The sequence below is a fragment of the Montipora foliosa genome, chromosome 4 (genome assembly GCF_036669935.1).
Source record: "Montipora foliosa isolate CH-2021 chromosome 4, ASM3666993v2, whole genome shotgun sequence".
Taxonomy (NCBI): domain Eukaryota; kingdom Metazoa; phylum Cnidaria; class Anthozoa; order Scleractinia; family Acroporidae; genus Montipora; species Montipora foliosa.
This window is the reverse complement of record NC_090872.1, coordinates 48,222,743-48,233,903: the sequence shown is the minus strand read 5'-3', so window position 1 is coordinate 48,233,903 and position 11,161 is coordinate 48,222,743. Positions and strand designations below refer to the sequence as shown.

The window sequence follows — 11,161 nt, the reverse complement described above, 5'->3', positions numbered from 1 at the left end:
TTCGCCAAATGGCAGAGTTAAGAGAGGTAAAAGTGCCAGTTTTAGATAGCGGTGTAGTTTTCAAAGAATATGAACTACACAAGGTTCAAGCGTTGAGTGCACACATTGCTGAGATGGATGCCCTGTCGCTGAACTATTGGGCGTCCAAATTCGTTTTAACTCTCTGGACGATAAAGATGAAAGGTACTGCGAAAGTTTTATGTTGAATATTCGGGAAATTTAAAAAACATTGTGTGCGGATAGTTTATTTATGTGTGTGTTGGATTTTTTAGCAGTGTAACAGCTCTTGTAAAGTTTCTTTTTCCAAAGGTTTATTAGCATAACGGTTCACTTAAAATGACATTGTCATGCGATGACATGCGCAGTATTTCTCACATCCAGAAATTTTAACCGACTTTTTATATTTTCCTTTTTCTGTTTAAGTATACACTTAATTCGAAAAGCAGTAAAATGTATATTTATCTATTATCGATGATCAGGATCGGAGTCCAAAAAATAAAATATCGTGCCATTTCTGTTCACTGACAGCTAAATTCAGTGAAGTGTAACATTGTTGGCGGTACAGGGGCTCAAACGAAGTATTTTTTCTCTCTGATATACCAAATATATTATCAAGATTAAAATGCCATCTCAAAGCTGAAAGAGAGTGCATTTATTTCCAAGAGACGACTTTTGGAGTCGAAACAAAGTGAGCAGAGAAAAAACTAATGAATGAAGGGGTAGTTTCTAAAGAAACTGTGGTGCTGCGTCGGTGGGGAAGTAGTATACAAAAATTTGGTTTTATCAACGGAGTTGATAATGTAAATTGGCCACCGTGCAGAGATTCTAAAGGCTGACGTTTCGAGCGTTAGCCCTTCGTCAGAGCGAATCGAGGGATTATGGGTTACGTGCAGTTTTGTAGGAGCTACGCTATTGGTGGTAACATGGCAACGTGAAAAATAGGAATATATTAGTTAAATGAGAAGCGTTCGTTAATACCGTGAGGATTAAGGGTGCCGATTTGAAAGATGAATTTTTGTTCCAGATTCTTGCGGCTTTCCGTCGTACCTAGATGTAGGCAACTTTTTAGTTAGAAGCGCGCTCAAAACTAACGAGCAACCCGGCACTTTCAAATGCGCGCGCTCACGATGCAAAACTTGTCTTTTCATTGTTAACACTAGCAAGATATCGGGACCTAAGCGATCTGTTAAGATCACCGATCGTTTCACATGTACCTCCGCAAATGTCATTTATTGCATAACCTGCACGTTATGCAATAAATTATACATTGGTGAGACAGGTAGACGACTAGGTGACCGATTCCGCGAACACCTTCGCGATGTTGAGAAGAATGACAAGGATGCATCCAAGCCAGTCGCTCGCCATTTTAATCTGCCTAACCACTCCAAAAAACACATGGCTATCTGCGGCCTTTCCCTACATCTAGGTACGACGGAAAGCCGCAAGAATCTGGAACAAAAATTCATCTTTCAAATCGGCACCCTTAATCCTCACGGTATTAACGAACGCTTCTCATTTAACTAATATATTCCTATTTTTCACGTTGCCATGTTACCACCAATAGCGTAGCTCCTACTCTACTATAAAAACTGCACGTAACCCATAATCCCTCGATTCGCTCTGACGAAGGGCTAACGCTCGAAACGTCAGCCTTTAGAATCTCTGCACGGTGGCCAATTTACATTATCAACTCCGTTGATAAAACCAAAAAAAAAAGAGAAAAAACTAGCCGTGTTTTCATCACCCCTTGTGGTTTTATAATTCGTGCAACAAATGAAACACAACCATCCCAGAGCAGTTCCTCTCATCTAAATGTGGGTTTCTTCAAGATATTCAAATATTCATTTTTGAGCGAAAATAGTAAATGTTTATCCCCAAATGATGATGTGGCGATCTCTGACATTGAAGCGACTAGTAGAAATGAGCTGCGACGATGGACTTCGATCCTTGTTTATAACAGTGAAACGGCTTATACTTCAATTACACCATACGTCAAATTTCTCGTGGATTGACAGTTTAAAAAGTTTCTCTTCATGTAGATTCTATTTTTGAGTGGAGTGTTGAAAATTCTGAGGGCGACAGTGGTCTCCACATTGTCTGCACCTCACCAAACTTGAAAAGTTCAGGCTGATTTTTTTTTTTCAAGATCAAAAAGCCTCGCGCATGCGCGTCCGTGACAGTGCCTCTTTAAATTCAAGTATCTTGATCAGTGTCTTGATCAGGTTTGGAACTAACGAGCGTTTCTTGATCTGTAGTTTTATTGGGTATCAAGGCACATGCTTCTGACCAAAATGGGGCACTCCTATTGGCTAATAACCTTATGAAGTATTAATAAGTTTGAGAATTGATGTCGAATCAAATTGGATTCAACGCGCTTTCGTCTTTTGAATCAGCTTTCAACATTTATTACAGTTTTATCAATTTTGCACGAAAATTAGTTCTACAAAGTGTTCCAAATGCTAAAAACATTTAAACAGCCCGTCGGGTTAAAATTTATTTTGAAGTTTTGAGCTTCAATTAGGAAAGCAATTAGTAATTGAATCAAGCCTAAACACCAAATAGATTACATTTGTAAGTAATGTTTATTCCCATCCAAGCGTGCTTCATGATCAATGCCGTGATGGCTTCGTTTCAGCCAAAGCATGACTCATTAAAGCTGAAGCACGCTTTTTGATACTGAAATCAGTTTTCCTTTTTGTTGCAGTCACAATTGTAAACTCTCTGCGATGATTAAGAATGAAGTTAGAGAAGCAAAAACCATTCGGATCCATGATTGCTGGAATCCTTCTCGGGGCTTTTCTTACTATTGCAGGGTGTTTCGGTAACTATGTGAAATACTTCCTTCTTTTCTCATGATATTCTACGAATCTGTGTAATACCCGAATGTACATTCATTAAGGGTGCTGTGGCGTATCCACTAGTACTGGAGATTTTCTGGTATGATTTCTTCTATTATTCGGTCTATACATAAATGCGAATGAAGCTGCCATTTCTATACTTAAGAAAATCAGAACAAAAAGAAACTACGAAATCCAAGACAATTGAAGGTAGTCACTGTATGGAGGAGCGATGCATTTTCTTTATTATGTATTTGATTTGATTTGTTAGGTGTTTTGGTCTCCCCTCTCACTACAGGGACAACAACTTAGTGAAAATAAATGCATTCCACATTTTTTACTAATCAAAAATAGGCAGATAAATGTTGACGATGGTACGAAATCATCTGAACGTTCCTCGCTTTTTAGTGAAGTTTAATTTCATTTTAACGGTTTCTACTGCGAGAAAAAGTTTCATTTTAGTTTTTCTGATTAGGGGACAAGACTCAAACGACGAGCATCCGATTTTTCGAGGAGAAAAAATCTGTTTCTGTCCCAGCTTTCGAGCGATCATGAAAGTGCCAACCAGTTTACACTACGGGAAGGCTGTTTATTTGCCGTTTGTTTGACTTTTGTTTTCGTAAGTTGCTGAAACTGCTTTCTTTCCCACACGGCCGTGCAATTTTAGGAAGTTCTGAAAACACAACCCATGATTAATCCTTCAAGCCTGGTTTTCACTAGCGACGCAAGCAAGCACAAGCGCAAGGAAAAGTAGCCTATGCTTAGTGGAGACGAACGTCGAAATAAGCAAAACTTTTTCATCAGAATCAACCAAGGCCTCTGCCATTTTGTTTAAATGATCAGACGCGGGGCAATTTGAAACGAGTCCTCTAATACGAAGAAAATTTCCTGGAGCTTATGTCGTGTTTCATTTTCACATGGCATAAGGCTGACGTCAACTCAAGAGCAAATGTTTCACGGTGAAATAGGAGCGAGCGTGGCTAGTGAAAACCAGGCTTAATTTTACTCCGGCGCGTGAGATTACACATACTAATATAATAATTTAAACGGAGAGATTGCCCGGATTTACTTTGAAGGACCCGTCATTCGTCGAGATGAGTCAAGATAAATGCGAGATCGATATAATCGGACAATAACTATTGCAAAGATCAAACGATATCCCCGTACTTTGGAAAAATAATTACTTAATGCAGCACTCACAGCTATACCTATTCTATATCACATCTCTGTAGTATAGTTATCCGGACTGCTCGCTAGTGCCCATATGAAATTAAGAACCTATTTAGGAACCTACATAGCTTAAAATCCCTCTAAATACCATTTCTATAAGAACCTATTTAAGCAAAGTTGGAAAAATCTATGTCCTTATACGTGGGTTTTTACTGTACTTGACAGCAACGTCAGCAGATGAGACGAAAATGATAGGCACTTGTTTCACAGACAATAGACCACTTTCATAAATGTCGGCCACCATTTACATTCTTTTGTACTTATTTTAATTAGACCTACTGCCCTCATTTTGAAACAAAATCTTTTTTGAAATTTGCACGCCGTAGCGAGGCTAGAAAGGCTTTTTAGCATTAAAACAAAAAAAATATTCTATTTGGCCGCCATTACGAAAAAGGTCTATAAACCAACTCACAATACGGATCGAAACGCACAAGTAACAGTTCGCAGTCTTTACTGCCATTAAAAAAATGGCTCACCTAACAAGCAATAATATCCCGTTCCTGTTAACCAATCAACGACTGACTACACACCCTCACTTCATACGACGATGATTGCCGCTTCTAGAATTCTCACGTGCAGATTCCGAAGGAATAAACGGATTTAACCACACTCGTAATCTTCACTCCTAGCCACACTCTTTTTGTATTCTACACATGCGCACGTCTTCCACATAATTTATCTATAGGAAGGAATGGAAAGGTACATCGTGACAAGGAAACTACACCGCTCAGGATGTGGAAATGTCAGTCACAACAACAGTCCTTGTCAGGACTACACTCATTCAAAAGTTCAAATTCCGTCAAGGCAGGCTATTCCTGGATTTAAACCATTTTCAATTCCAATCTTGAAATCGTTGACTTCTTTCTATAATGATACTTTCACCAAAGAGGAAAATTGGCAAAATGCATTTAGACCGCCACCCCAGAACAACTAAAGGCAAATTCGGCTGAGGGTAAACGGTCGTAAGTGGGCTATGTTTTGCAAATTAAGAAAGAGCGTTAGCTATACAGAGAATAGGCATCAGCGCAAGAAAATTCGCTTTGCGCCGCAATTTTATGAACAGAACTGAATAATATATAAGTTAAAAGATTAAATTTTCTGGATCTCTAGCTGATTCAGTGAATTTTTGTTGGAAATTGAGTTTTCAAAAGAGTGTGGGTTTTGCTGAAAAAGTTCTAGCCCCTTCTAGTCTTAACTTATTGACCTGGAAAATTCAGTGGGGGAGTTTTTACTTTCTCCTCTAAAATGAAGTTACATCGATTCTTCCGACAGAAATTCGTCCGAAATGCGTAGTTCAACTCAAGAGTTTGATACCTCTTAAACTCTTCAAGTTATCGAAAATCACTCACACGGTTTTTTAGAACGGCATGCTTGTTTGCAGTAACCCGAAGGGGTAGAACTTTTGCAGCAAAACCAGCACTTTCTTGGTCGTGGCCTGAAAACTCGAACTCAATCAAAAATTTCACTGAGTAAGTAAGTAAAGTCTTTATTTCATGAGTGTGAGCACGTAATAGCCGGAGCTAATAAACTTGTGGCCCTCTGAATAAGCTAAACGTTAACATCCAGAAAATATAATTTTTTAACTTTAAAATGATATAAAATTCAGTTCTGTTAATAAAATTGCGGAGGGTAGCGAATTGTTTTGCACTGATGCCTATTCGCTTTATAGCTATACCTTAAGGCCATTTTAAGTATTTTCATACTTCTCAGTTTCTTTTGCTTTTGAAATTATTAACTTAACCAAAAAACACATAACCCAGGGCTGCCCGCGCTTGTTTCAACAACTTCGTTCTTTTTTTAACTATGACTACATTTATTCTAGGGAAACAGTTTCTCAAAAACTGTCACGAGTACACCATTCATAGCTTGACAAGGCAAAAACACCAGAACTGGAGAAAAAGCCAAGATAACTGTTCAAAAAATGGGGGTCATCTTGTGTGCATAGAGCATGAAGAGGAACTACACTTCCTGGTACGTAAACTTGAAGAACTGGAAATGGCCGGTAAATCCGAATATTTCATTGGCTTACAAAACCAGAGTAGTGGGTGGACTTGGATATGCAACACAAATATAAGTGTTACTCCAAGGAAGCCTCCCTGGCATCCAAGTCAACCAAGTGGTAATAGTGATTGTGCCAAAATGTACTTTACTACGAAAAGATGCCCAGTTTATGATGACATACCCTGTGAACATTACGCCTTGAAAACGAAGTCATATATTTGCGAAAGGCTCATTAGGAGTTGCAATGAAACAGGTAGGTCTAAATATCCATAATTGAAGTAGTATTAAGTTGGGGGATTATCTCAGAGTACGTTTTCTTCTCCAAAGCTGCAGCTTTGCATCTGTTCAAGGAATCTTGAAAGATTTACAGTTATACGCGAATGCTGCATTGGAATTTCAGGAGAAAAACTATCTGACCACTGCGAAAAAAATCACAAAAGTATTTAAAACGTGCTCACGAAATTTTGCAATTCCATTTTTGGCTGTCCTCAGAATTTTTCTCATCCAATTATTCCCAAGTTGGACAGCATGTAGTCCTACTGTTACATATACTAAACTGAGATTACATGCTGAAGTTATTCGTCCGCTCGCACGGTGGAAGTTACAGGGTATTCGAAATGCTTGAAACGTACATGTTAGGTAAAGATTTTCGATTTTTGCCATTGTGTTAGTTTTTTAAAAAATATGTAACAATAGAATACACTTCGGAGCCAATCTGCATACAAAGAGTACCAAAGTTCGGACTGCCAGCAGTACGATGATTTGCTGATAGAGGATGACATGCTCGGGTGCCTCATGGTTCGCAGATGATCATCTGTGAGGAATAAAGCTGTATGGTTTGATGTGAGTTTTTTTATTCTTTCAACAGTTACTTTTCACAGCCTTCATCTTTTGTTTCTTACCGACCAATTGAGCCCGTTTACGTGTTTAATGAAGCCGTTGAAGGAACGCAAAAGCCGTTTGAGGGAGAACATTTGTCGAAATATTGACCCCGTTTACGAGATAAACAAAGCTTTCAAGTAGCAGGTGATTGTCAAACTGTCGATGGTTTCAAAAAGGGATCATTAATTTAGCAAGGTCTTGTGACTAATTTATCTATAGGAGGTTGACGATGACCTAGAAATAAATCTTCTCTCAAGTTTCCAGTTGCGAGACGTCTCTCTTTTCGAAAATACGTATAGATACAGCTACCCTGGGTGCCAGAAGCCAGATGGAACCCTCAGCGATTCCAAATCAAGGGTCGAGGACGAAGAAAAATTGTCTCTGGTCGCAAAACCCCAAAATCTCATTTCCATGGAAAGAGACAGTCTAGATTTCTCGTCAAACCGGTTTTGGCCGCCAAGCTGAGACCGCTTCCCACGGGACGCGATGAAGCCCATCATTTACAAACGTTCCTGAAAATAGGTTATTTTACAATTGTTTGCTAAGTATCCTAGCCTATGAATGGTTGCGAGGCTGCCGGTGACCTTATATTGATACAGAACTCACTGCTTTTATCATGTAAATTGTGTTATTGTAATTTCAATTAGTCACGTTAACATTAAAAAAGCACAAAGGTTTGTATCAAAGCAGAGTCACAGCCACAAAAATTTGGTTTTATCAACGGAGTTGATAATGTAAATTGGCCACCCTAGAGAGATGGTAACCTGGCAACGTGAAAAATAGGAATATATTAGTTAAATGAAAAGCGTTCGTTAATACCGTGAGGATTAACGGTGCCGATTTGGAAGATGAATTTTTGTTCCAGATTCTTGCGGCTTTCCGTCGTATCTAGATGTAGGGAAAGGCCGCAGATAGTCATGTGTTTTGTGGAGTGGTTAGGGAGGTTAAAATGGCGAGAGACTGGCTTAGATGCATCCTTGTCATTCTTAGCAACATCGCGAAGGTGTTCGCGGAATCGGTCACCTAGTCGTCTACCTGTCTCCCCAATGTATGATTTATTACATAACGTACAGGTTATGTAATAAATGACATTTGCGGAGGTACATGTGAAACGATCGGTGATCTTAACAGATCGCTTAGGTCCCGATATCTTGCTTGTGTTAACAATGAAAGTACAAGTTTTGCATCGTGAGGGCGCGCATTTGGAAGTGCCGGGTTGCTAAATTACTCCAAAATTATCCCGAGACTGGTAGAATCTTTTCGCAACCTCCACTTACTTCATTCAAAGGCGACAAAAACGTAGGCAACTTTTTAGTTAGAAGCGCGCTCAAAACTTACGAGCAACCCGGTTGAGAAACTATCGATGTGAAAGCTGTGGTGAATCAGTTCCCAGAGTTCAGCAACCCTTATTCACATGACCAAGTTTTCTACTTCTTCCATATTTTCCCTCGTACATCACCGCAGTAGTCACATGCACCTCTCTAGCGCCTATTTTTATTTATCAGAAATGTCTCGCTGCTCAGGTGGCAAAACGAGGAAAGATTGTTTTGGAAACAATGTAGTACGCACGCGCCTCTTCTTTCTCTGATCGTTGCAAGAAAACATGTTGGAAGAGCAGCACTGGAAACTAGCCAAATGACTAGACTGGGAAACATATGTTTGTGTCCTTTCAACAAATTGTTTTTTGACAGTTCAGAAACATTTTTGTTTCTGAAACACAAAATTTTTTTCTCAACATATGTTTCCCGCGCGGTCAAACTGTGAAACATTTGCGTCCGCGACAATGTTTCGGTGACAATATTTCTAGTTTAGCCACGCCCTTACTCTAGGTATGTAGACAGTGCGTGTTTCTGGTGTTGTACCAATTTCAATTTTTTTTAGATCCCCTATCGAACTCGGCTTTTCTTTACTATCTTGGAATCTTTTTTTTTTTTCTCATATATTAACGCTGGTTGGAATATTGATGCCAAATAATTTTGCACGATGGCGCTTATAAAGTGTCAACATAATTGGCTCGCGTGGTCGGATGATGAAGTAGACTTTGTTCGAGGCTTGTCATTTGACTTAAGCAAAGCATTTGGCACTGTTTCTCACAGAATAGTTTGCGAAAAGTTGAAGTCTACTAATCTCAATCCATATATCATAAATTGGATTATCAGCTACCTTTGCAACCGCAAACAGAGGGTCGTTGTGGATAGAGAGATTGCTGATTATGTTGATATTAACAGAGGGGTGTCACAGGGCGCAATCTTTGGGCCAATTTTATTCTCCCTGATGGTGAACGATATCAAACTAGTTAATTCAAACGACGGGATCTCGAAATATGCCAATGACATCACTATTAGTGTACCTGATAAAAGGTACTCTGATACAGCGCTCGCAGAGGTTAAGAACCTTGAGGGTTGGGCAGCCAGTATTAAGATGTCTCTTAAATCTGTATTTGTGGGAAATGCTACTGCGTAGTAGAACTACTAACCCTGCTCCTCCTACAGTGCCTGGGATTGAGCGGAGAGAGTGGCTGAAATTTTTGGGATTAGTTTTTATGAAGGTCTTTTTAATTGTGATCATATTGACAGTTTGGTTTCTAAAATTAACTGCTAGTCGACTGTATATTCTTAATCTATGCAAGTATTATGGGTAAGCTAAAGATCAGCTTAATAAACTTTTCGACTCTTTGATAATGTCATTATTTCTGTATGGCTTAGAGGTGTGGGGCTCTGCCTGTCAAGGCAAGTATTTAGATCGGATTGACACCTTTTTACGGCGCGCCTATCGCTTTGGCTATACAAATAAAATCATTTTAATATCTCTGATGTAATTAAGAATAGAGAGAGTGATATTTTAGACAGAATCACAAGTGACACTGGTCATGTACTTTACGACTTGCTTCCACCCAAACGTACTGGACCGCTTTAGCTTGTACGTTTTGTCTCCCCATTTCAGACCATGTGATGTTCCCAACGGAATTTTCCTTTTCTTTTTCAGAAGTTATGCATTCATACGCACTTGAATAAGTCGACATTTGAAAGAAACTGTTCTCTCGAGTAACATCACGTAGTCTGAAATGGGAAAAAAACGTGCCAGCTAAAGAGGTCCATAAGGCTCTTATAGTAAGGGGCCATGACTTCATACTCCCTAGAGTAAAAACGAAACGATTTAAACGGGCTTTTGTAAATAGGTGTCTTTTTAACTTTATTTTTTAGTATCCCTCAACTTAAATCTTTCTCTATTTTGTAATGCATATGATAGGCCTTTTAGCTTAGCATAGTTTATGACTGATTGTAAAGCCACAGGTATGTTGTGGCTGATTTTTATTAAAGACTTCTTCTTCTTCTTTTTCTTCTTGCCTTGCACAACCCTACTGAGCATAATTTCTTTCGTCATTGGTGTGCGCATAAGCTCGCGCACTTTGATAAAATGGCGGATTTTCATTGACGCCAAGATTAATAAGTCAAGGAATGGCTATTTTCTCCTGAACGAGATCGGTGGCCCCCATTTTTTATCTATATTTGCTGAGAACGGTGTCTTCATGGAGGAGTTAAAAGATTAGGAAAATTCTAAGGCCATTTTTGTGACAATTTCATAAAATTGTACGGAAGGAGCCATTACGAGTCGAATAGCTCAAATTCAAGTTAAGGTGGTTTACTACAGTTTTCTGAGGGAAAAGATCAAGATTTTGAAATCTGTGAAATTAAAGCAGCAGGATGTGTCTTCTGAACTGTTAGTCACTGCAATTGATGTAAAATGTAATTTTACCTAACAAATAAATGCAAAGAAGGGGAAAATGGCTCAGTATAGTGACCGAGCTCGTGGCAAAAACGTCGATTTTCGTCTATTTTGATACTTACTGAAACACTGACTGATAGATCTTTTTAACAAATTGTAAACGATTTCGGCTTCATATTGTTTACTAATTCCCAAAACTTTAATCCTGGTCGTACTGCTAGGTTTTGAGAAAAAAATCCTTTGAAATGTCTAGTTTCCAGTCCACCCCTCGAGGAGCTAGGTCACTATTTTTAGCATTCCCCCCTGGTTTGCATTTATTTGTTAGGTAAAATTACATTTTACATCAATTGAAGTGACTAACGTCAATTGCAGTTGACTAAACTGTTGTAAGCCACCTTTAAATCTATTTTGGAATGTTGAGTACTCGACAAAGGCATTTTCATACATTTTTCAGGTAAGTACGTGAATTGACAATAGAATGACAT

At 38.9% G+C, this 11,161-nt stretch overlaps 1 protein-coding gene across 2 annotated transcripts in view; it reads left to right on the top strand.

Annotated features, from left to right (window-relative positions):
- The first annotated feature begins 2,684 nt into the window (after positions 1-2,684).
- LOC138000894 (uncharacterized) overlaps positions 2,685-11,161 on the top strand; it is a 47,190-nt gene continuing 38,713 nt past the window's right edge. The window contains exons 1-2 of one of the 2 annotated variants that reach the window (XM_068847563.1): positions 2,685-2,821; positions 5,890-6,321. In XM_068847563.1, the coding sequence (XP_068703664.1) occupies positions 2,737-2,821; positions 5,890-6,321 (517 nt within the window). In that variant the 5' untranslated portion in view covers positions 2,685-2,736. The remainder of the gene's footprint in view (positions 2,822-5,889; positions 6,322-11,161) is intronic. The other variant, XM_068847564.1, reaches the window with a different exon arrangement.